The sequence below is a fragment of the Geotrypetes seraphini genome, chromosome 7 (genome assembly GCF_902459505.1).
Source record: "Geotrypetes seraphini chromosome 7, aGeoSer1.1, whole genome shotgun sequence".
Taxonomy (NCBI): Eukaryota; Metazoa; Chordata; class Amphibia; order Gymnophiona; family Dermophiidae; genus Geotrypetes; species Geotrypetes seraphini.
In genome coordinates, this window is record NC_047090.1 from 15,070,680 (window position 1) to 15,095,502 (window position 24,823).

Sequence of the window (24,823 nt, forward strand, 5' to 3'; positions counted from 1 at the left end):
TTGGCACAAAACTAACCCATTTGGAATACTGCCTCCAAGGTAGGAGAAAGGATATACAGTATATATTTCCTGATGTCTCAAGATGGGCGGAGATTCAGAGAAAGAAATTTCTGAATTATCGTCAGGCAGGGTTATATTCTTGGGAGCAGAGTATCAGTTGAGATTTCCCTGTAAATGTTTTGTAACCCATCAGGGTAATAGATTTATTTTTTATGACCCTGCTCAATTACAACTTTTCTAGAGGTTAAAGGAATTTCTATGGCAACATATTGAGTCACAGTAATTAGGGTTTAGAAAAGTTATGCTTTAGATCTCTGCTCTATTTCCTAGATTAATTGTTTAAATATATCCATTCCCAATGGATTTTTCTTGTCCCTCTCCATAGCTGGGGACTATATTTAGTAGAATTTTCTGTTTTCTTTGTTGCTAGCTAATGATGTAATCAGCTTCAAAATTTGTATTTTCCTTTCAGAGAATATACTTAGAATTTTAATCTAATAGCAGTAAAACCAAAACAAACTTCAGTCTACCCTCATTTATTTTTTTTCCTCAACCTTAGCCATTGAACTGGGCCCACCTGGTTTGGGCTCCAAACCCCACTAGATAAAGACATTCTGGCGATCAGAGGACAGCTAGCGAGGCTTGGCAAACCCCCACCAGTTCAGGTCCTCCTTATTATTCAGGGGTCACTGGTGCAGGGGTGAAAATTGTGTGCCCACCCAAAAAAACTGTGTCTGGCTACACTACTGGTACAATGTGTTTCATTTTCTTGCTATCATGGTAAAAGTAAATAGCCTAAAGCAACAATCTCTTACAGATAGATGAAAATAGGAGAGTTGTTCAACAAAAAACCTTCAAATATGATATTGTGGGGGTTAAAGTATATTCAGGCTAAAAGACCTCGAGTGTTCACAGCTTTCTGGGCCCAGATTGCCCATCACTGCTTTTATTTGCCTTCATTTTGATTGAAACACTCTTTTTTTAGTTTCTAATTTTTAAGGCATCTAATACTATTAGTGATGAAAATCTGTCAGTGCCGCTAATTATAAGTTTACTATTGAAACTCATAGTACTTAGCCGCCTCCATAAACAGCTCAGGCCAGGCCACGGATCGTCTCCTATACCATGGCCCTTCACCGAGCACCCCCTCACGAAAGGATACACTTCCTGGGCGACGGCTCCCTTCGTCCGATGTAGCCGCAGTCTCTCGCCGTGGGTCGGCCCGGCCTGTCGTCGCGGTGCCCCCGGGCCCAGTGGCCGCGCGCGGCCCTGCCCCGGTAGCGGAAGCGGTCCAGGGCCGTATGGCTGCGCTCCCAGAACGAGGGCCTGGGACTGGCCTCGGGCGGCGGCGGCCGGAACTGCTCCTTGGAGGGCCGGTAGCCGTGGCCGTGGGGGTGGCCGAAGCCGGGGGGCCGCCGCGGGGGCGGCCGGGGGGCTTGCACGACGCTGCCAGGCCTCCGCCGGGCCGGGCTGGGCGGCGGCCGCTTCTCCGGACACGGCTCGGGGTTGTCGTCGTCGCTGATCTCGCCGTCCTCCAGCTCCCCTTCCTCCTTGGGAGACGGCGCTCGCGAGTCTACGTCCGCCATGGCGCTAATACTGAGACGACGGTGGCGACCGCAAGGCCCGACGCCTCCCTTCCGCCCTGTCAGCCGCACCGCCGGATTCCCAGTCGCTTCATCAGATCTCGCGAGACTCGAGCCTGCCGCGTGACCACTCGCGCGAGATTTTAGGTCCTCCGCTTGCGTCACCAGAAGCTGGGTCGGACTGCTGGGTGGGGAAGGGGAGGGACGGTGGTGTTTTGGCCCGGGGTGCGTGCGACTGCAAGGCCCGAGGCCTCCCTTCCGCCCTGTCAACCGCACATCCGGACTCCCAGTCGCTTCATCAGATTTCGCGAGACTTAAGCCTTCCGCGTGCCCGCTCGCGCGAGACTTTGGGTCCTCCGCTTGCGTCACCGGAAGCTGAGTCGGGCTGCTGGGTGGGGAAGGGGAAGGACGGTGGCGCTTTGGCCCGGGGTGAGGACGACGGCGGCGACTGCAGGCCCGAGACCTCCCTCCCAGTCGCTTTATCAGATCTCGCGAGACTTGAGCCTTCCGCGTGACCGCTCGCTCCTGCCGCCGCCTCGCTCAACATTCTCGCGAGACTTTGTGTCAGAGTCAGGCAGCAGAGGGACTGTGGTGTTGTGGCCCGGAGTGAGTCCGTCGGAAGTGGGCAGAGTTGACATAAAACTAGGCGCGTGCGCAGTAGTTGGCCTAAGAAGATGGCGAGTGAGGGACTGGCCCGCTTTGCATCCGCGTCAGAACGAAGCTGGGGCGGCAGCATAAATGCTCTTTGAATGAAAACAGTTGCTGGAATGCTGACATTTCGTACACTAAAAGCTGGTTTGGTTTTAATTTTTCCACTCTGATCATCTCTTTACCGCTTCCTCTTGTTGCTTTTCTCTGGCAGGATCTTCCTTTTCTCTCTCTGACATTGATCCTCTTCTGAATAAAGTGCTCAGAGATTTTTAAACTACTGAGACTGTGGTGGATTTTCCCCACTGGTACTTACCCTAGCTTGCTTCTCAAACATATTGCACTTGTAACTATAACAAAAGTTTTTACTTGGCTTAGAAGTCGATTGGCTTCACTGTTTAATGGGGTTCTGACGCGGTTTGCAAATTACTACTGCAGAGAGCCCGCAGCAAATGCTGTATAAAATTGCCTTTAGGGGGAAGATCTCTTGTAACTTTCTATCAACAACGGTTCAAAAATCGTTGTTTATTTTTACCGTTACTGATACAAAGTTACAAGAGACCTTCTCTCCCTCCCCCCCCCCTCCCTTTATACAGCATTTGCAGCTGGTTCTTTGAAGCAGCAATTTGCAAAACGCGTCAGAACCCAGTTAAGCAGTGAAGCCATTCGACTTCTAAGCTAAGTTAAAAAATGTATCTCAATAAGACTTATAGAAGTTACAACTATACACTGTGTTTACTTTTTGAGTGCAATGATTGAGAAGCAAGGTAAGTACCAGTGGGAAAAATCCCTCATAGTCTCACTAGTTTAAAAATCTCTGAGTACTTTAAAAGCACTTTACACATTTATTTGAGATTTGCAGCTGTGTTCATCTTTGATATATATTTGCAATAATACACATTTTGACACCAGTATTAAGTTCATATTCCCATTACTTTGGGTATTGATCTTCTTTTGTCATCTTTTGTATACCTTTTTTATTTATATTTTTATTACATTTAGCTCACACCTTTTTCAAGGTACATTCAGGTACACTAGGGAAGGTATTTCCCTGTCCTTGGAGGGCTTGCAATCTAATTCCCTTCCACCCACCCCCACTTTTACAAAAGCCGTGCGCCAAAAGCCCTGAAGCCCTTTAAATCTCTATGGACTTTGGGCAGTTACCACATCAGTCGCTATCAAGCTTTGAAAAAGATGGGGTTTGTTCCTGAGAAAATGGAGGAGTAAGTGACTTGCTAAAAGTGATAAGCAGCTCTAGGATTTGAACATGGCTTTGTTAATTGCTAGCCTGGCACTCTAACCACTGAGCTAGATTTCCCACCTCAAATTTTTACCTCTTGTCAGCTGCTTAACCTAATTTCTGTTTCCTATTCTTCTCTAGTTCTCCCATTCCCCACCCCTGACATTTTTGCCAGTTCCCCTGTCTCTTGCCCAATTTCTATTCTATACATTTATGGATCCATTTTTCACATTTGAGTTCTGGATTCAAAAATCCTCCCTAGAGCCTCCTGTCCACCTCATATATTTATGGTTTTATTTTTCACATTTAAGATCTGGATCCTCGTTTTCACCTTTCCCTCATTTCCTTTTTAGTTTACAGCTCTGTGTATGTCTTTGTGCATAATCAAATGCTGTGGTTCAATTGGCTCGGCAGGTGCCTTCAATTCCTAAACTTACCCTCTGTTTTTTGTTTGCCTTGGTATAAATGTTTTAAAACAATACATATTCCTTTTGCTACATCTCATTTAATATTATGTATCTTATTTTTTTCATCGTAATAGCCGGCTTTTCATAACACAAGCAATCAAGGTGCATCAATCAAGTAGCACCTTGAGTGGGAATGATACCCCCCAAATATTATATATCTATTAGGATCTAATTCGATATATAGTTTATTTATAGCCCATCTTTAACAAGGTGGGTTACAAAAATACACAGTAGTAATTACAAACATCTATATAAAACGAACAGTTACAAAATTTCATCCAACACATCATTCAGCTCCAACAAATAAAAGAAGTGCTCAACACCCATATTTCATTACACACACACAAAAAAAGATGTTGTTTCAGGAGCATTTTAAAAATATTCAAATCATTCTGCTTTCTAATGCAAAGCGGAATATTTTTCCAAATATCAGAACAAGCACAAGAAAAAGGCCCCACACTGGTTGTATGTAATCACACTTGCCTTAGAGCGGGGACATTCAAATCCCCAGAATTGAACTGAGTGTAAACTTTGAGATAGTGTACTCGTATAAGGAAATGGTATACAAAATCAAAATGTTAAATTGTTTCTGTTTATTTGGAATGATGGTTGTGATCATGTAAAAACTGAAATGTTAATAAAGAAAAAATTATTTAAAAAAAACCCGCACAAAATCAATCTGAACATAGGCAATAGAAATATTAATAGAATAAAAAACCATTATAATAACAGTACATAGTATGGTATAATATACTACTTATGTTGACACAAAAAAAATATCTTAATGAACTGCTTAGGGCAGTGGTCTCAAATTCGCGGCCCACCAGGTACTATTTTGAGGCCCTCGGTATGTTTATCATAATCACAAAAGTAAAATAAAACAGTTTCTTGATCATATGTCTCTTTAGCTATAAATGACAATATTATTATTAAGACTTAGCCAAAAGGAAAGATTTATAAACTATAAAGAGTTTTACCTCATACAAAACTGTCATTTCTTTAATAAGACATTGACTATTTATTTTTCTGAGGCCCTTCAAGTACCTGAAAATCCAAAAGGTGGCCCTGCAAAGGATTTGAGTTTGAGATCACTGGCTTAGGGTATATGAAGGCAGAGCATATAGCCAGATAAGATAGAATAACAGACGTTATCTCCCTCTTACACAACAGCACCAAAGCCCATTAATTCCCAGTGGACTTCGGTATAATTAGTGTGGCCTGCTGCGGTAATTGGCTTTATACAAGACAGCCTTAGAGAATAAAGAGGTCCTTTTACTAAGGCACGCTAGCCGTTTTATCATGCGCTAAACGCTAACACATCCATAGGCTATAATGGACACATTGGCATTTAGCATATGCTAAAATGGCTAGCATGCCTTAGTAAAAGGACCCCAAAGAGACTAATAAAGAATGTTCCCTGTAGAGTCAGAAGGGTGTAATGATCTCAGGGTAAGTGTGAACATAATTGGCCTTTTTGCAACCACAGTGTATTCACTTTTTTCCCCCCCAAAGGCTGTGACAAAGCAAAAGAGGCAATGACTAGTATGAAGTATTTGATTTGTCATGCTGATAGTGGGTAGGAAATTAGTGTGGCGTGGGGGGATTTCCTCTTCTAGCTTGCAAACACACTTTCTCCACCCCTGGGGGGGCTAGGGATGCTGGTGGCAGGAGGGAGTGGGCATCCCTCCTACTGAATGGGGGACATCAAATGGTTCAGGGGTGATAGGAGGGAGGAATCAGAAGGGGTCTTTTTTAATTGGGGGGGGGGGGGTTTCTAAGCTGTCTAGTCTTACTTTCCTATCAGTGTCTAAGCCAATCATTGCTCAGACACTGACCAGAAAATAAGGCTACGACGGCTAAGATCCTGCTGAAAATTTTTCCTGCAAATGTAGCACAATGAGGTTACAGAATCGCCCAGTGTATTCATTTAAATATTAATGACCCTATTTTACTACCATTTTAATAGTAATGACCTTGTACTACATTTGCATGGCAGAGTCATAGTCTGCTTGGTAGCTCAGAAGAGACCATGATGAACCATCCTGAAAATCAGCTGGTAAAATACTGGCATGCTAAACCGGCTGGAACATGCTTAGCGATCATCATTAAAGGCATGGTAAGTTTTGAGAATCCAGCTCTTAAGAAGCCAAATTTTTTTTTATTTTATTTCTTATATACCGCTATACCGTGAGGTTCAAAGCGGTTTACAATGAAGATAGATTAAAAATACATTAAAATAAAATAAATAAAAATGGTACTTTGGATTTACCTAGCAGTCCCGAAGGCTCACAATCTAGCTAAAAGTACCTGAGAAAACAATAAATAAAAATAAAATAAATGAAATAAAGTAAATTCCAGTCAGACAATAGGTTTTGATGTTAGAAGTTCATAAAGACGATATGTCAAGGAGCGAAAGCTGGTATGCTCCTTAAGCCCTGACGTATGCAGCCAAGCCAACACACAATATTTCAGCCATGAGGTTTCCCAGGAAGTAGTAATGAGTGCCAAAATACAGGCTAGTCATTTAGATCAGAGTCAATGCAATGCTAAAATGCAGGCATGTCATTTGGATCAGATGACCTCTGCAACAGCCAGACAACCGCCACTATCATCTTGGTGCATCAGCTGCATTAAATGGTCAACTGCCACCATTCTCAGATCCGATATCTAGTATGGTATAGAACCCTGCTGGATCGGGGGAGAGGCGGAGCTGTGCTCTTAAGTCTCTGCCACTGCTTCTGCTGCCTGCCGCTGGTTTTGGTGTGGCCCCGGCGTCTCCTTGTGCTCACCGTTATCCCCTGCTGGATCCAAATGTTTAGAAAGGTTCCTGTTGGATCTGCTAATTCACTGCTTCTCATGATTGTTTTACTAGGGCAAAAATCTGCTGCTGACAAAAAGAAGGGAAGACTTGGGATGAACTTACTCTTTCTGCAGAGGTGTATTCTCCCTATCCATTATCATATCAGCCCTCCACCCCCCCATCAGCCCTTCTTATGGCTACTTCGGCCTCTGCTGGTTTCTCCTCTGCAGTGAGAAACACAGGGGCCTGCGAGCTTTAAAAATCATTTAGAACTTGATGGACTTGCTTGTCTAAACTTCACCAAAGGCTTAACCCTACCCTAGGTGTTGGTTCAGGGCAATTACCCTATACTTTCTATTCAGATGGCATTATCATTTTGTTTGAAAACACCTACCAAGGGACCGAAGTACAGTTGAGCTTTTATAACTAATCTAATCAGGACTTTTCCAGTTCAGGTTCAAAGCAATTTACAGGTTAAAAGGCCCATGTAGCAATATGGGGAAATTATACACTCCTACACCAGTTGTACAGCGTTTCAGAGTCTTGCATTCAATTTGATCCTCTCTTTGGACTTTTTTAAAGAACTTTTTGAGACTGCATATCAATTCTGTTGACTTGTCCTTTGACTGGGCCCTTGAAAAAGGCTTGTTAGCCAAAACACGGCCCGTGTTGGGTCACAGTAGTCTTTTATATGGTTGATAGTAGAGAATGGCACAGGGACAAATTTTTCCCTGTAGGAACTCAATTTCCCTGTCCCGTCCCCATGAGTTTTGTCACTGCCCCATTCCTGTAAGCTCTGTTTTAACCGCACAAGCCTCGGACACTTATGATTTTAACGTGTTTGAGGCTTGTGCAGATGAGGATGGAGCTGGCAGGGACAGGAAAAGAACTTGTGGGGACAGGGAAAAATTTGTCCCCCTGTCATTCTCTAGTTGACATGATTTTATTTTACCATTGTTTGAAGGAAAGTCAAGAACATTGTGTTTCTCCACAGATTGTTCCTTTTTTTTTTCTTTGGAACACTTTAGTCTTCTTGTTGTGAAATTATACAGTATGCAGAAGGGAAATACAACATATAACTAGGGAAGGTTACATTGTTGCTGGAAAGAAAACAACTGAGACAGAAGTAGTAATATGGGGAAGTTAGATTGAGGGAGATAGAAAATATTAGGAGGGAAGGTTACACTGTGGGAGTGTGGGGCGCAGTGGTTAAGTTTGTGGGTTCAAATCCCTCCTTACTCCTTATGACTCTGGACTTAATCCCCTCATTGCCCCAGGAACACTCGATAAAGTTTGAATTGAGCCCGCTGGGACAAATAGGGAAATATGATAAAGTACCTGAATATAAAACCTCTTAGGATATAAGTGATAGAAAAATAAAATAAAGAACCCAACTACTCTTTCCATACCGATAGGAAGGTTGGAGCCTTTTCGGTTCGGCAATGTTAAGTACTAACAGCTGGACTTTACCTGCGAACCAGCCTCCGGAAGTGACGACAGCGGACGGCGCGCACCATAGAGACGAGGGGCGTGAGCGTCCGGGAAGGCGTGGCCAAACGGACCGCCTCGCGCCGAAGGATAACGGTTGGCGGCGTGTAGGCGCCTCTCGGCGGGAGTTTATCTTGCCTTGGGGGCCATGGCGCCGAGTCTGTCGTCCGCTCGGCGAGAGAAGAGGAAGCGCCGCGGCCGCTCCCCGTCCCGTCTCTGGTCAGGTGCGTCGCGCTCGAGGCCAGGCCCCGGGTGTCTCTTGGCTCGGTCCCTCCCCCCCCTTTTTTGGCGATTGGGAACGTGCGCTTCCCGCTCGTGGGAGATGCCCGGAATGTAGCCCTTTGGGTGACATCGACGTGTCTTTTTTTTTTTTTTCTTCTGCAGGTTAAAAGTGCTCCTCCGGTACTCATGACACATTATCAGGAAGATTTGTATAAAGAATACCTGAAAATGATGACAAATATTGTCATCCTGTGCATGATTCTCTGTGTGTCCTTATCATTCTGGATTGTGTCTATTACTGCAAGCACCTATTATGGTAAGCCCTAGTTTGGGGTGGGTTGGGGTTTTTTTTAAAAACTTGTATATAATATAATATATGATATGATATATGCAACTACATATGAATTAGTAGGGTTGGGAGGGAGGGTTTAAATACTATAATTTAAGTTAAATTGATAGAGAATCAAGTGATATTGTATAAGTTCAAATGCTATTTTATGATTCACTTGTTGTAAAATGAATAAAGAATAAAATAAACTTGTCAGGGGCTCATGAACATGTGTTGGTAGACAAACTACAGAAGCTTTGTTTGTCCTGGGATAGTCTCTCTCAAACTGTGGGCCCCAAAGAGATTCCAGAATATTACAAATTCCCTTAATAAGTGTACACTAGAATAGTTGACATGTAAGGCTATAACTGCCCAGACAAGTGCATTCAAAAACAAGTGCATTGATTAGCAATTCTATCTCCTTAACATAGCTTAAAGAACTTTAAATAAATAACTCTCAAATTTAATTCCTTGGGGGGGGTTTGCAATTTTATCATTTCAATTATAGTGTTCCGTGAAAAACGTTTGCTCTGTTTAGTGTGCCAGAGCTAAAAAAAAGTTTGAAAGAAACTGTTCTAGGGGGAAGGGTACATGCACATAGCGGAGGGCAGATGTTCTATTAATATTTTATATACCGCTTACATGTATAAAAATGTACTTGTAGAGCTGGAGGCTGATCTTCAAAACCAGACTGAGTAAGGCTTGTCGTAACCAGTTTAGCTTTTGTGTTAACTTCAGGTTCCAGTGCACATAAAAGTGTTCTATGTGGCTTTTATAGATAGAAGTAACAACCACTGAGAATCCTATTCACTATTACTACTTAACATTTCTATAGCTCTGCCAGACATATGTAGTGCTGTACTTTACATTACTCATGCATTACAAGGAGCTTGTTAGTATTAAAATGACCATTCCTTGTAATGCACAGCAAGGAACACCCACCTTTTACACTGCATATTTTTATTGCAGGTCTGAGCTCTTGTGGCCTTACTTTCCTTGTAGTGCCTGAGTGCTGATTGGCTTGGACACTGACAGGAAAGTAAGGCTACAAGAGCTCAGACCTGCAAAAAATCCCTGGAGGTTCAGTGGACCCCCCCCCCTCCTAAACCCTCTCTTGCTGACTCCCTTCCCATCACCCAAAGCCTACCTCAGCCAAAAAAATATCCTTGGTAGTCCTGTGGACCCCTGATTCCTACAAAGTCATTACATATTTGTCCTTGGCTGTCCAGTGACCAACCCAATCCTGCTGCCCTTGAGCCTTCCAAAAACAGCCTTGGTAGTCGTGACCAACTCGATCTCCCTGCCTCCGAGCCACCCAATAAATGACCCTGGTGATTTAGTAACCAACCTGATGTTCCACCTCCCCCCTCAAAAAAAAAAAAATCCTGTTGGTCTAGTGGCCGGGCTAGGCCCACCAGCTCAACTGCTTCTCCCCACCTGGCTGTGTAGGCCGGGACCCCTCCATACCTTTTCTAAAAAACTGGTAGGGATGCTTACTTCTGTCTGCTTCAGGTTCTGCTTCTTTCCATCTTGGGATGCACAGAGCTGTCAATTTGAAGAGGTGAACCCTGTAGCAGGAGAGAGTAAGAATCCTCCTGCCGGTCTTCAGAAAAGGTACTGTCCAAGGTCGGGGAGTACGGTCACTAGACAGGATATTTTTGGAGAAGGGGCACAAGATATTGTAGAGCTTGTGATAGGGAGAGGCAGGCAAGATAAAGACTACATACACTATCTGCTGTCATTTTCAGTGTTTCAGTGGAATTTCTCTTAGTTTCATTTAATTGTATAATAGCATGTTTCCAAACAGATTATTGGTAGTCATCACTATTCTGTGGATTAGGTTGATGGCATTCAGATAGGTCATTTGATCCTTTTCTATCTAGACTAGATAGGCCATTTGACCTTTATCTGCTATCATATTTCTGTCTAGTTAGCGCAGCTGTGCACCCTTTTTAATGTCCCATAAGAGTTTAATCCTGGGGGAATTTTGCATTGCGCAGTGGTTCAGAATAAGGCACTTGCCCTGCAGGGAACAGAAGCCAGAAAATTGTTTGACAATCATCAGGTTTGATTCCCTCCCCTTAAGATACACCCTTAGATTGCTCCGAGTGCTGTTGCCTGTGAACCACAAGGCTGTTGGTTGAGTAGAATGACCTTTCACTTGCAGATAGAATAATGTATAAAACTTGAGCAAGTTACAACTGAACTCTAAGATGATCAACCATATGATAATATATTGCAGTTCTTGAATTATATTCAGGTTGTTTTTCAGTACTGTGGTAAATCTGCATGGAGAGCACCAAGCAACAAAGTCCATATATTGTGTCTATGCTCACCTCTTAGGATTCCTTATGAAGTTACTAAATGTAGCGTGCTTTCTTTAGTGATTTCATGCCCACTGCTTCTCGTGGACAAATATGAAACCATTATTATTTGTATAATGGTAACTGACTGCAGAGATCTGCAATCTGACAAATAGCTCTTTTGAGAGGCGAGCTAAACAGGGTTGTTTCATATGTTATGAAATGTAGTCTTTATTGCACCCATACATTTTTCATTTTAGTGCAAGTCAATTTTCAGCACCTAAACCTGGTCCCTTGTTCAATTTTATACATTGCTGTATATTTCAAAATTGCTGATCAAATTAAAAAAAATCGGATCTCCTAAAAATATAGAAATATTGCTTTTCTCTGAGGTATACATGTAGATACTTTTTTGCATAATATGAATTGTTTTAATTTCTGTTTAATTTGTTAACTTCTATGGATTTCCTGCTAAATTAAATCCTGTTCTTTCAGGTACTCTACGACCCATTACTCCTTGGCGTTGGCTTTTCTCAGTGGTAATTCCACTAGTTATTGCATTGCAAGGCTTTCGGAAGAAGAGCCTAGATCATAGTGGCGCTTTAGGAGGTATCTCCATTTTTTCTGCACTTAGACTATATCAGTTCAGATTCTTTGTTATCTAAATGCATCAAAGTGAGACTGAAAAAATAACGAGATACTTTATTATTGCATGGAATGATGGGCTGGGGAGCAGAATGCTTTTAAAGTTGTATTAACAGTTTGATAATATTTTTGGCATTGCAAAAAGCCATCAAAGCAGTGATAAAAACACTCATTACTTGTTTTATAGGATTCATTTCTGTGGGGGGTTTTCCTTCCCTTTTTATGCATCATCTTTTTTTTTTTTTTAAAATCTATGACAGTAGTACTAATCACTCATGCAACATGGCATATATGTACGAGTATGGGGAACAATATTGTGAGCAGAAGCTGTAAAAAGCTGCTGGTAAACAGAATGTCATAAGATATTATTTTTATGTGGTATATATTAGTTGTATATGAATTTGGGAGGGGGGTGGGGGTTAAATCTTCTTGGTGTATGATATTGAAAATTTTTCAAGTGATGTTGTATTATATTTGGTTGATATTTACTGTACAATTGATGTAAGTTTAAAAATGAATAAAGAAATTAAAAAAAAAACCCAGAATGACAGAGAAATTCAACTGCACAAAGTAAGCAAGCAATCAGGAAAGAGTCTTTCTGACATTTTAACTTGGTGGTTTAGAATGTGAAGGTATACTGCATTATAGTTTATATTGTAAATAGAATGCTCCAAAAATTTTAGTAGAAATTCAAGTAAATTTGGGATAAGCTCCTCATGAATTAGCCTCTTTGTGAGGTTATGATATCAGATGTCACTCTGAGTGTGATGCAAGTCAACAACTGTAAAAGCACCATGGCTTTTAGTTTATTTTCATTAGCTGCGGTCTATTTGTATGGAGGCTATTTTGCTTTGAGGTGAAATATTGTCTTTCATTATTTAAATAATGATATTCTGGCTTGGATTAAGCAGAGGGATGCAAATTGCAAGTTCTAACAAGCCCCAGTGGTTCATACAGGTTCACATTCACATTTTTGGTTTGGGCCAAAGCCAGGGGGATACTGTATACAGTAAACTTGAATACAAACTTGAGATTTTTGGGCCCAAAAACGGGGGTCTCTGTTTATATTAGTCTTCATTTGAATATTTCTCTAATTACTGTAGTTTAAAAAAATATCAAAATTTAAACCTACCAGTGGTCTGGCTGTGAGGAATAGAGTCACCGGGAGGGGCAGGCCCAACATGTAGGCAGGCAGCTGATTCCTCCTGGCAGCTGCCGCAGTGGTCCTCCATGCTGTTTGCTGGGAGAAAAGGAGAGTGAGGAGTCAATGGTGCATCCAGATTGTGAGCAGCCCTGCCTTTACTCCCAGTTCCGCTAAACCATCTGACACTAATGAAACCAGATTCTGCAGGGGCCTTCCCTTTTGCCAAATTGCTATAGGCTCTGCCAGTCTCGATACTTCCTGATTTTGAGAGGCAGAAACTTCAGAGAGGGGTGGGATCGAGACCAGCAGAGCCTATAGCGATTTGGCAAAAGGGAAGGCCCCTGCAGCGTCTGGCTTCATTAGTGCCAGACGGTTTAATGGGACCAAAGGTAGGGCTGCTCGCAATCCGGATTTGCCGCTCACTCCTTACTCTTCCCTCCTCCTGGTGGTCAGTGAACAGCATGGAGGACCGCTGCGGTGGCTTCCAGGAGGAATCGGCTACATGTTGAACCTGCTCCTGACCTGTGACTTCATTCCCCAGAGCCCCAGGTAGGTAGTGTTGGAAGAAGCAAATGATTTGTATTATGTTTAGTGACTTATGAGAGAGCTGATGGGGAGGGAGGGTGAACAGTCTTTATAGCTTAGCTCACCATGATAACCCATATTTCTAACATCAGTTTATATTTGAGTCAACCTTTTTTCCCCGTTTTTGGAGGGAAAAAAGGATACTTCAGATTATATTTGCATATATATGGTAAATTTTGGTGGCAGTTTTGGCCAGTCTCTACCTTATATCTTTTTGCATTGTTGCCCTGGTTCACCGCTGGACTACCAGGGAATTGAAAGGTATGTGGGGGAGGTGGGAAGGAGGTAAAAGCTGTCATAGTTGGACAGGAAGCAGGAAGGATCCCTCCTGTCCCAGCCCACCTCTGGACCATCAGGTCTTATGGCAGGCTCAGTGGAGGCCTGCAAGTCATTAAGAGGGAGGGGAGGAAAGGGGACATGGTGCAGAGCCTGGTAGGGCAGGAAAGGAAGAGGGACTGGGTGTAGAGCCTGGAGGGGAGGGGGTGGGCTGAATGTAGAGTCTGGTAGGGGACAGAGTGAGGGATAGGGAGCTGGGTGCAGAGCTGGGCAGGGCACTTGAATATTAACCTCCCTGGTTTATATTCGAGTCAATATTTTTTCCCCTTTTTAGGGGGGGGGGGAAGGTTACTTTGGTTTATATTCAGGTCGACTTATATTTGAGTATATACTGTACTATGTGAGCATAAAATTAATGCTGGTCCTAACTTGCTGTACTTGTCTTTCAGGATTAGTGGTTGGCTTTATCCTCAATGTTGCAAATTACAGCTTCTTTTCTGCATTGCTGGTATTCTTTCTCACGTCTTCCAAACTTACAAAGTGGCGAGCAGATCTGAAAAAGCGTTTTGATGCAGAATACAAAGAAGGTGAAACACACTTTAAAAAAATTTTTATTTTGGGATTAATAATCATCTTTTAATGTATGTAAATAAGAAATAACAGCCTTGCCTTTGGTTAAAGGGGCATGATGTATGTGAAATTAAAGGTAAATTATGCTCTCATTGTTTGCTGAGAAGTTCTTATTTCCATCTCATAGCAGTTTTGAATGTGGTATGGGTTGTGTTCTGCTCTGATATCCCTTACAGCATTAGCTGATGTTTAACAATTCAGTAGTAAAGCAGTTGTACTGTACAAAGCAAAATTCGCCATCTCAAAAATTTTCCTGAGGGCCACATCCACACAGTGGTCCTGCATATCCTTTAATACCACTCCCCTATCACTGGTTAGAGAGGTGCGCTAGTCACCTGAGCTACCAAGGAATCCCCCTTGGGCTGTGCAGAAGCTGCTGGCACTCTGACGCCATAGGATACAAGCAGTACATTTCTCAAAGGACTTTCCGGAGAGTCAAACTGCTCAGAAACAATACATCACATATCTGGATGCCAAGAAAAGGTCGCAGATTGTAAGCGCACACTGCAAAGCCAGGGAGGAGAAGAAGAAGAAGTAGACGGAGCTGGCTGAGTGGCTGAGTTCAGTTCCTGCAATGATTCAGTAATCAGATCAGGCAAAGCTGCAAATTTAAATAAGTGCATCAGACAGATCATCCCCAGGATCCAAAGCCCCTAAGGGATCTGCAGATTCAGTACCCAAGTCTGGGGATCCCCTAATCTGTGAAGGGCTCTACTATCAAAGGATCAGAGATCCCCTGGATCCCCCATGACTATTAGTTGTCCTGCTCTAGGTTGTTTGGCAAATTCAAAAATGCAGTGATAGTTCTTTTAGAAAATTGTTAAAAACACAATTATTTGTGGATGCATTTCTCTGAATATTGATTATTTATTTTTTCTGTTGTAAGAACTGAATTTTTCTGTTTCTACTTGTCTGTTTGTTTTAAGACTTTATGCATGTAACCATTTTGATATAAAACGGTATAGAAATTTTTAAAATAAAATAAATAAATTTGTCTTGTCTTGGCCTCTACCCTTTGCTGGAATGGGCTGCCAGCTGAGAGAGTATGAAACAGTTTTACATTGTTCCTTCTGATTGTCCTGTCCTTGGCCGGTCATGATATCCTTTCCTTTGTAGCTCCACCCAGATGCTCTCCACTAATTTAACTTTTCACCACTTCACTAACAGTGATGGGAATAGCCATTTGTACCTGATAATGTCTTTGTAGAATTGTTGTTAATTGTACACATTCTGCACTGCAGGGTGATAGGCAATATATCATTGAAGATTTCAATATTACAGTTCTCCCACTTAATTTACAAAGTCTTCATGATCGCTTGCTTGTCTAGAAAGTAGCTCAAAAAGGTAATATCTCTGATCACCTGGTTCTCAGCAGTCCTAAGCTCCAGTGAACATATTCCAGTGGAGACTTCCTCTTATTTCCTTTCAGTAAGCTTGCACAAATATTCCACATGACTTGCTCACAATTTGGATATTTTTCCTTCTCAGGTGCTCCGGTATTCTATTTCTTTTTTTATTTTTATGTGACCTGTTTTTCAGGTCTTCCAGCTTTTCATTCATGGTTTCCAGATCTCACTTAACAGTCTTAAAACTGCTGCATATTTCCAGTATGATTTCCTAGAATAGCTCTATGTACATTTCTGCCTCTTCCAGATGGGTTTCCATCTCAATCACATTGACAAGTGTAATTTCCTCTAATATCAGTTTTAATCACCACAATGTCCTTTTTGTATCAGTGAATCACTCAATTTGTTACACGAGCCCTCTTTCCTCCACTTCCGACTCTGCCTCTGAAGTGCTGCTACTTTGTGTTCAGATTTTTGGTGTGAATTCCAGATGTATATGTAAACTGTTAGCACCTGACTAATTAATCAACTGTTAGATTTGATTGGCATTTAATTGACAGTAATGAGGAGTTAAAAGCACATTTGCACTAAGCCTTATTCTATGACTTGAGTGCAACTCCAAAGGGTTGTGGCCATGGGAGGGGAATGAGCAAATCAGAGATGTTCCCAGAAATTAGGTGTGATGTTATAGAGGAGTGGTTCTGAAACCTATCCTGGGGGACTCTCAGCCAGTTGGGTTTTGAGGATATCCCTAATGAATATGCATATGAGTAATTTGCATATAATAGAAGTGAGAGAGATGCAAATTTATCTCATGCGTATTCACTAGGGATATCCCTCAAAATCCGACTGGCTGGGGGTCCCCCAGGACAGGTTTGAGAACTGTTAAAGAATACAGGTACTGGTCGACTTATGACCTATTCAAGTTACGACTGGTCGACTTTACGACACGTTTACTACAGTTTCCGCTGCCAGTTGTTAGCAGCCCCAGTCTCCCGCACTCCCAAGTCTCGCTATGCAGCAGTAATAATATAAAGAGGAGGCGCCACAACGAATGTTCACCACAAAGGGATTGTGCTGTGCTTGACTTAGAAAGTAAGAAAATGTTGATAAAATATTACTGTAAGATGATTACAATATCATTACCCAGTCTAATACAGTATTCTTACCTTAGTCTAACTTAGGCCAACTAGCGTCACGATCAACTTATGACCTGTCAGTCGGAATCAATTACGGTCGTAAGTTGACGAGTACCTGTACTTTTTCATGCCCAACTGCCATCAGTTGGATTTGAAGATTTACCCCTGGTTTCAGCAAGTATAAATCGTTGTGCTCAAAGTTGAATGAGAATCCGTGCTGAGCGCTATTCTATAAAGCTAGAGTAGAGTAGCAGTAACCTGAGAACCTGTTCTATTTCCACTGCAGATCCTTGTGACCGTTATAGAATTGACATGGATCTTAATGGTGCCATTTACTGAATATGGCCCTCTGTATCTAATTTTTAAAAAGTTAATTTCAAAATATTTTCATTTTAATTTATCTTAAGTTGAAATTTTGCTTTCTACCATTTTGTTTTACAGTAGTGTTCTATATTCTATATTTTTGTTCTTTTCTTTTCAGGGGGACAGAGAAATTGGGTACAGGTATTCTGTAATGGAGGAGTACCTACAGAACTGGCTCTGCTTTATATGGTGGAAAATGGACCAGGAGAAATCCCAATTGATTTTTCCAAACAGTACACAGCATCGTGGATGTGCTTGTCCCTTCTAGGGGCATTGGCTTGCAGTGCTGGAGATACTTGGTCTTCTGAGATTGGAAGTGTGATGAGTCAAAGTGAGCCAAGGTTGATAACAACCTGGGAAAAGGTTCCTGTTGGTAAGATTTTATGTGCATATGAGTTCTGAAGTGTAAAGCAAAGTTATAACTGTATACTAGTGCTACCCAATTCAGGAAAAAATTTTTCGATTTGATTCCACCTATGGAATTGGTTTTTTTTTTTTTGGGGGGAAGGGTTTAGTTAATTTGCTTTTCCAGCCCAACCAGGCATTTCCCCCCCCCCCCCCCCAAACGTTGTCTCTTGCTCTCAGGTCCATCTTCTTTGTTCCCCTCCATTATCATGTGCAACATTTCTTTCTCCCCATCCACCACCATCTCTCCCTGCCCTCCACCCAATGTCCAACATTTCTTCTCTCTTCTCCATGCATGTCTTCCTCCCCTCCACTATATTATTATTACCTCTTTCATCTCTCCCTTTCTCTCCTCCATCCCAACAATTCTTCCTCTTTCCTTCCCACCCATCCCCCTGTGCAGCAGCTTTCCATCCCTCCCTCCCGTCCCCCTGTTCAGCAGCACCCCACCGACCCTCTCACTGTGAGACCTGACATACATCCGAGGCCTCCTAAAGCAGCAGCAGCGATGGTGCTCTGAATGGCTGCTCGCTAGGGCTTCCTTTAGTCGTGTTATTGATGTCGGTGTGGAAGTATCCAATAGAAATGCTAGCAAAATAAATAGCATTTCAGCAGAAACAAAATGGATGAAATTCTCACCAGGCTCTATAAAAGAAACTAGAACCTGGATAAAGACTTTCACCAAAACACTGTCGACTAGAAATTTGCCCTGCCCAGCCCAGCCCAGCATGCCTATTGGAACAAACCACACCAAAGTTCTTACAATGGTTGACAATGCTGATAAACACATGCCTGGACCAAGGCAAATACCTGGCAGCTATGTCTAACATCACCCTAACACAGGGGTGGGCAACTCCGGTCCTCGAGGGTCAGAATCCAATCGGGTTTTCAGGATTTCCTCAATGAATATGCATTGAAAGCAGCACATGCAAATAGATCTCATGCATATTTTTGGGGGAAATCCTGAAAACCCGATTGGATTCTGGCCCTCGAGGACCGGAGTTGTCCATGTCTGCCCTAACCCCAGTACCTAAAATACCTGGACTAGACATAACCAACGTACAGAACTTTAGACCGGTAGCAAGCATCCCATGACTGGCAAAGCTATTAGAATTCTGCAATAACAAACAACCCAGTATTTGGATAAAATAAATGGTATTCACACCTCACAACATAGCTTCAGGGCCACGCACAGTATTGAATCCCTGTTAATGGAACTTATCTCTAAGATAAAACTTAATCTAAGCAAAGGCACCCTGACTATTCTATTGCATTCGATGCAGTTGACCATTCCCTTCTTTTTAATGAAGCTAAATGAACTGGGAGTTCAAGGAAAGGTACTACAATGGTCAGTTCCTGATAAAATAAATGTTATGAACGATAGAGAAAAAAAAATCACAAAGCTGGAAGGTCACCTGCGGGGTTCCACAAGGATCTCCACTCTCTTCCTCTTTATTCAACCTACTACACATGTGCATTCTACACATGTGCATACTACACATGTGCATCATCCCTTAAGTTCAAATCCTCTTATATTCAGAGGACATCTTTATCTTCTGCACTGCCAGAAGCACACTGTATAATACAGTAGAACACTTTAAAAAAAAATTACAATAGATTCATTAAGTGACTGGACCTGAAACTAAACAAGTTATTGTTCATGAAAAAGCATATTGGTGAAATTACTGAAAACCATGGTGACTACTGAATCCCTAATGATCTAGAATATTTCCATAGAAATGTGTTTTCAGTACTACAAAAACTCATTTTTCTGTTTTCTTTGATACAGGTACTAATGGAGGTGTCACTCTAGTGGGCATCATTGCCAGTTTTCTTGGTGGCATGTCTGTAGGTGTTGCCTATTTTATTACACAACTAATTTTTGTGAATGATTTGGATATCTCCTCTCCTCAATGGCCGATTGTCATATATGGTGCTGTGGCTGGTTTATTAGGATCTATTATAGATTCCTATTTAGGAGCTATAATGCAGTATTCAGGTATGACAACCTATATATCCAGCAAACTAAAAAGGTTATACCATGGTTTGATTTTTGTGCATTAATTCTCATCCAGTAAGCCAAGATGCGATAGTGAGTTTATTTTGGAGATAAAATTAGAGGGAGGGAATATGTTTAGTTTATATCCCATTCTTTGTTATCCTAGTTATGGCATACATAGTAACAATTTGCCTAATACATTTTTGAAATGTCAACCAAATGTACAGTAAATGTCAAAAAAAACTAGCATTTCTTTTAAATTCTTATGTCAGGCTGGCTAAAGCATTAGGAATTTTAACTAGTCATATAAGATTTGGTGTAGTCCTTTAACCAGCTAGCTGATTTCTTTTATACAGCATGTTGCTATATGACCAGCACATAGACTTGGGTATCTTGAATTCTTCATAACTTTGAAAAAGGACAGCATATTTCAGCCAGCACTGACTGAACAGAGTGTAAATATCTTGGGGAGTGTATGATGTCATGAATATTGTGTATGGGTAAAATTCTGTTTTCACATTCTAAAACAGTTTCAAAACAGCTGTATGCCTAGTTAATCCTCTTTATACAAGACAAGTGCCTTGTGACATTTAAACTTAAACCTTCGACTTTTTTTTTTTTTAGAAACAAATTGAAAACCTGGATCCTTGATCAGTTGCTGAGCAGAATGTAATCTGGTCTTTTTTTTTTTTTTATAAAGCTTTATTCATTTTCAAATATTACAACAAGTGTATAATAATCAATCAGAAAGATTTTTAACTAATCACTTGACAATCTTATTTATATTCCTCCAAATATATAAATATAAAAGAATCCCACCCCACTCACCCATATATTAATAATTAACAATTATTATCATTCATAATCCCACCCCCTATATCTTATCCAATACTAAGGTGTTTAAGATGTCTGATCATTAGAATAAATAATCAATGGCCCCCAAATCTTTTTAAACTTATTATAATTTCCTTGTTGCATAGCAAGCACCCTTTCCATTTTATAAATGTGGCATACTGAATTCCACCAAAAAGTATAATTTAGTTTAGTGTAATCTTTCCAATTTCCTGTAATCTGCTGAATGGCAACCCCTGTCAATATCAATAGAAGTTTATTATTATTTGCAGAAATTGGGCTTTTAAATCTCATTGATGTACCAAATAATATAGTATCATATGAAAGGGCAACATGATTTTCTAACAATGAATTAATTTGGGACCAAATTAACTTCCAAAAGGCATTTATATAGGGACAGAAAAATATTAAATGGTCTAATGTCCCAGCTTCTAAACCACAATGCCAGCATCTATTGGACCTCGAACTATCCAACTTCTGTAACCGAAAAGGGGTCCAAAAAGCTCTATGCAACAAAAAAAAAACAAACCAAGTCCGCCTGGGCCAATCAGGCCTTAAGCTTCGAGGGAAGGGGCGGGCCCGCCTCATTTCGACGAGGCGGACCTGCCGGCTGGACGGGCAAGACCCATCTGGCCAACAATTAAAGGTTAGTTTGGTGGGGGGGTGGAGGTTTGTGGGCTGTTAGCGCAGGGGTGTGTTGCGGAGGGCGGGCATCTTCCGGCAGGAGGGATTGGGCACCCTCCTGCCGGCAATCGGACAGGCGGCCACGGCCGCTATATTTATAGCAGCAGAGAGATCCCTTGCCGCGATAAGTATAGTGGCCGTGTCTACTCTAACCCGATTCTGTAACCGGCGTCTGTAACATGGACGCCGGTTACAGAATCAGGGTTTAGTGTAGGCCCGATTCTGTATAGGACGCCTCTCCTGGGCCATCCTATACAGAGTCCGGGCCTTAGTGTGTTGTATTACTACCCAAAACCCTATGGAAGAGTATGGTACAAGATACAAATCTTAAATTAAATGTTATCTTAGGGCAATGGGCTGGGGCAGAACAACTCTCTTAGAAAAATTTAAAAAAGGACTGCACATTCACAGTCCTTCTCATACACAACAGGCTCTTCAATCATTCAGTTAAACTTCTGAGCTAAAGGAATGCAGTTCTCGGGGATGTGAGAGCAGGACTGAGAGGCACATGAGCGAGTGATTCCCAAGCTCAGTGCAGCTTGTTTTAACAACAATTTGTCCACTATTTCATGTGCTGCCTGGTTGTAAATATATGATGAAAGAGTTGCTCACATTAGAAAGACAGGTTGGCCAGCAGAGTTTGACCAAAAGCTGTATTTTCAAAGTGGACTGCTCCAAGTGATACAAAATGAGGGCCAGGTCTCTGCTATCTAGCGAAGCAGGTTTCAAAAGAGCCACAGAACTTCAGAGGTTGACTGATTAGAGGGAGTACCATCTTGTTTATAACAAAATTGGGTGCAGGATGCTAGTCAGTTTGCCAGTATTCACTTGGCTACTGGTACACCAATCCTGTGAGTTCGAAAACAAAAAGCTGGTGTAGAATTTCTGATTGATTTTTCAGTTAATTTAAGATGGTAAGCAAGAGCCTTTACAGTTCAGAGTATGAAGGGACTCGTATGGATGGATTCCTGTGAGGTTTGTAGCAAAATTGCAGGAATTCCCATGGCACAGGAGGCTTCTGCAATTGTGACTTGACTTTAAGACCGTTCATGAATTGGGAAATGATTGGATATATTGAAGCCAGAAGCTTATTGATTAGTGCATTAGCTGAGGGTGCACTGAGATGTACTCTTATGAAGGAAGCTGGCAGGCCAAGTCAATGAAGATGTTAGAAATAAAATAATAGAGAACATTGAATGGGTTGAAAGAGATTATATGGCAGCCAATTAGCCAGCGGTTCTACTTGGGCAGGAGCAAAGGAGGGTTGCTCCTGCCATGATTCACCGCTAGATTACCAAGGATACTTAAAGATACGCGGAGGAGGTGAGAGGGAGATAAAAATAGTTAGAATCGGGCTGAGATAGGAGATGGGAGGGAATCCCTCCTGTCCTGGCCACCGCTGGACCCCACCAGGTCTCATGGCAGGCCCGGCAGAGGCCTGCAAACAGGATCAATAAGGGGGGGCAGGTCAGTGCTGATCCTAATATAAACAGAGACCCCCCATTTTTTGACCCAAAAATCTCAGTTTATATTCGAGTATATATGGTAATCTCTTTTTCCAGTGCAATACAAAAGCAGTCCCCAAAAAGCTAGGGTGGGCTTGTACCAACCGTTAAGACTGAAGACCCAAAAGCGGAGTCCTGTCTTGCTGTTGCATCCACTCTGTAGAACTTGACAAACTTGTGAAGAGAAGACCACGTTGCCACCCTGCAAATCTCAGGGGAAACAGATCTAGCTTCGGCCCAAGAAGAAGCCACACTCCTAGTAGAATGAGCCTTGACAGAAACAGGGGACTGTTTCCCCGAAAGAATGTAGGCTGAAGAAATGGCCCTAAGGATTCAACTGGTAATCGTGGCCTTGGAAGCGGGAGTGCCCTGCTTAACTGTCAGCACAAACGATCAGAGAGACAAAACTCGTTAGTGATCTCCAGAACTCTGTGCACATCCAGTTTCTTCAACAGGTGATCCTGTGTCCTGGAACCTGTAGGCTGAAAGTCATGGGTGGAGGCTCCTACGTGTGTCCCGCAGCTGAGCCGGAAGCCTTCTCTGTGATGTGGGAGGAGCTTCCTCCATCATCAGAGGGAAGGCTTCCAGCTCAACTGCAGGATGCATGTAGGAACTGCCGCCCGCGGCTGTGTGCAGAAAAATGACTGCGGCTGAAAGGAGGAGGATGCCAGCCAGAAGAAGGTAAACAACCACCGGAGGGAGGCACATACTTGGGGCATGGATGGGAGAGAGAGAGTCGTGTTGGAACTCGAAAGGTAGGGAGAGGGGTGCATTGGTAGAACAGGACCCCCTGATTGGTAATTATGAGCCTGATGTAAGTCGAATGTTTGTAAAATGGGGACTGCCTGTACTTGAATTGTATCAGCAGAAATATGATCCACCTTGGACAAAACCTCTCTGCCTTGTTAGCATCATTAGTACTCCATTTTATTAAAATTAATGCCAGTTCTTCAGCTCTTAATCCATTTTTGTGATGTACAGAATTACAGTATTTTGAATAAACTACATTCATGGGGACTGACCTTAGATGGATGTGGTATGATTTTTAAGATGGCTTAAGAGCTTGAATATAAATAGTCTATGAAACTGAGCATTTATTAACGAGGGTCTCATTAGAAAATAACTACCTTTTCCTACTTATAAACATTTTTCAAGGTGATTACAACTCTTATCGTTTCATTTATTCTCTATTTTTGTTAACAGGTTTTGATGAAAACATGGGCAAGGTTGTGAATCATCAGACAAATGGTGCAAGGCTTATTTCTGGGAAACCCATTTTGGACAACAATGCAGTAAACTTGTTCTCCTCTATAATTATAGCCTTGTTACTTCCTGGCGTGGCATGGAGTTTTTGGCCAAGAAAGTGAAATGCCCTTAATTTTGAAGACCATATGGATCATGGCTTATTTACAGCGAGCAAGTGCATGCAGTACTATGGAAAATGAAATTGTCCTTAGCTCCCTCTTTGCTGCAAACAGTGAATGTTCTTTTGATACTTGCATGTTTTCTTGCTAGATGCGTTAGCTAGCCTTTTATTTAAGTCAACTATTCATTTTTCTGATGCTAAAATGATCTAATATCTTACATGATTTTAGTAAGACTTTTCTGTTCCATATTACTGTATTACATTATTTTAGAGCAGGGGTCTCAAAGTCCCTCCTTGAGGGCTGCAATCCAGTCGGGTTTTTAGGATTTCCCCAATGAATATGCATGAGATCTATGTGCATGCACTGCTTTCAATGCATATTCATTGGGGAAATCCTGCAATCCAGTCGGGTTTTTAGGATTTCCCCAATGAATATGCATGAGATCTATGTGCATGCACTGCTTTCAATGCATATTCATTGGGGAAATCCTGAAAACCCAACTGGATTGTGGCCCTCAAGGAGGGACTTTGAGATCCCTGTTTTAGAGGGACAGGTTTTACTAAAAATGTTAATTAAAAATAAAACCCTCCAAACAGTTTCTCCCGAAAGACATAGAACTATATAATACTGCTGGGTGGATACTACATCTGAAAGTCTACCTACCTATAACTTATTATCTTTACCACCAGAAATCAATTTTTTATGGATGACATTTTTATTTGCACAGAGAACTTTTAATTTTGTATTTTTTTAACTTTTGGTGTGCTCATACGTTTATCGTTATCCCCTCCCATCAGTGGCATT

The 24,823-nt window shown here is 41.9% G+C and overlaps 2 protein-coding genes across 6 annotated transcripts in view; one reads left to right on the top strand and one right to left on the bottom strand.

Annotated features, from left to right (window-relative positions):
• ZFC3H1 (zinc finger C3H1-type containing) overlaps positions 1-2,023 on the bottom strand; it is a 140,127-nt gene extending 138,104 nt beyond the window's left edge. For 3 of the 4 annotated variants that reach the window (XM_033951933.1, XM_033951932.1, XM_033951931.1), the window contains exon 1: positions 1,163-2,022. In XM_033951933.1, the coding sequence (XP_033807824.1) occupies positions 1,163-1,586 (424 nt within the window). In that variant the 5' untranslated portion in view covers positions 1,587-2,022. Of the gene's footprint in view, positions 1-1,162 lie in introns of all 4 variants that reach the window. The other variant, XM_033951935.1, reaches the window with a different exon arrangement.
• Positions 2,024-2,245: 222 nt separating this feature from the next.
• Positions 2,246-24,396, top strand: TMEM19 (transmembrane protein 19). 2 transcript variants are annotated; one of them, XM_033951937.1, is made up of 8 exons: positions 2,246-2,378; positions 5,905-6,054; positions 8,611-8,764; positions 11,575-11,688; positions 14,179-14,316; positions 17,326-17,580; positions 19,402-19,611; positions 23,856-24,396. In XM_033951937.1, exons 2-8 carry the CDS (start codon positions 5,968-5,970, stop codon positions 24,017-24,019), a joined length of 1,122 nt encoding a protein of 373 aa, XP_033807828.1. In that variant the 5' UTR covers positions 2,246-2,378; positions 5,905-5,967; the 3' UTR covers positions 24,020-24,396. The 2 variants fall into 2 exon arrangements, with proteins under 2 accessions (XP_033807828.1, XP_033807827.1); XM_033951936.1 differs by lacking the exons at positions 2,246-2,378; positions 5,905-6,054 and adding an exon at positions 8,246-8,450.
• Positions 24,397-24,823: the final 427 nt, after the last annotated feature.

Bases quoted from the DNA above. Each gene is read 5' to 3' on its own strand.
- TMEM19 (XM_033951937.1), top strand. From the start codon at position 5,968: ATGATGAACCATCCTGAAAATCAGCTGGTAAAATACTGGCATGCTAAA. The intron at 17,581-19,401 runs GTAAGATTTTAT...TCTTTGATACAG, and splicing joins CTGGGAAAAGGTTCCTGTTG to GTACTAATGGAGGTGTCACT. The intron at 19,612-23,855 runs GTATGACAACCT...TTTTGTTAACAG, and splicing joins AGCTATAATGCAGTATTCAG to GTTTTGATGAAAACATGGGC.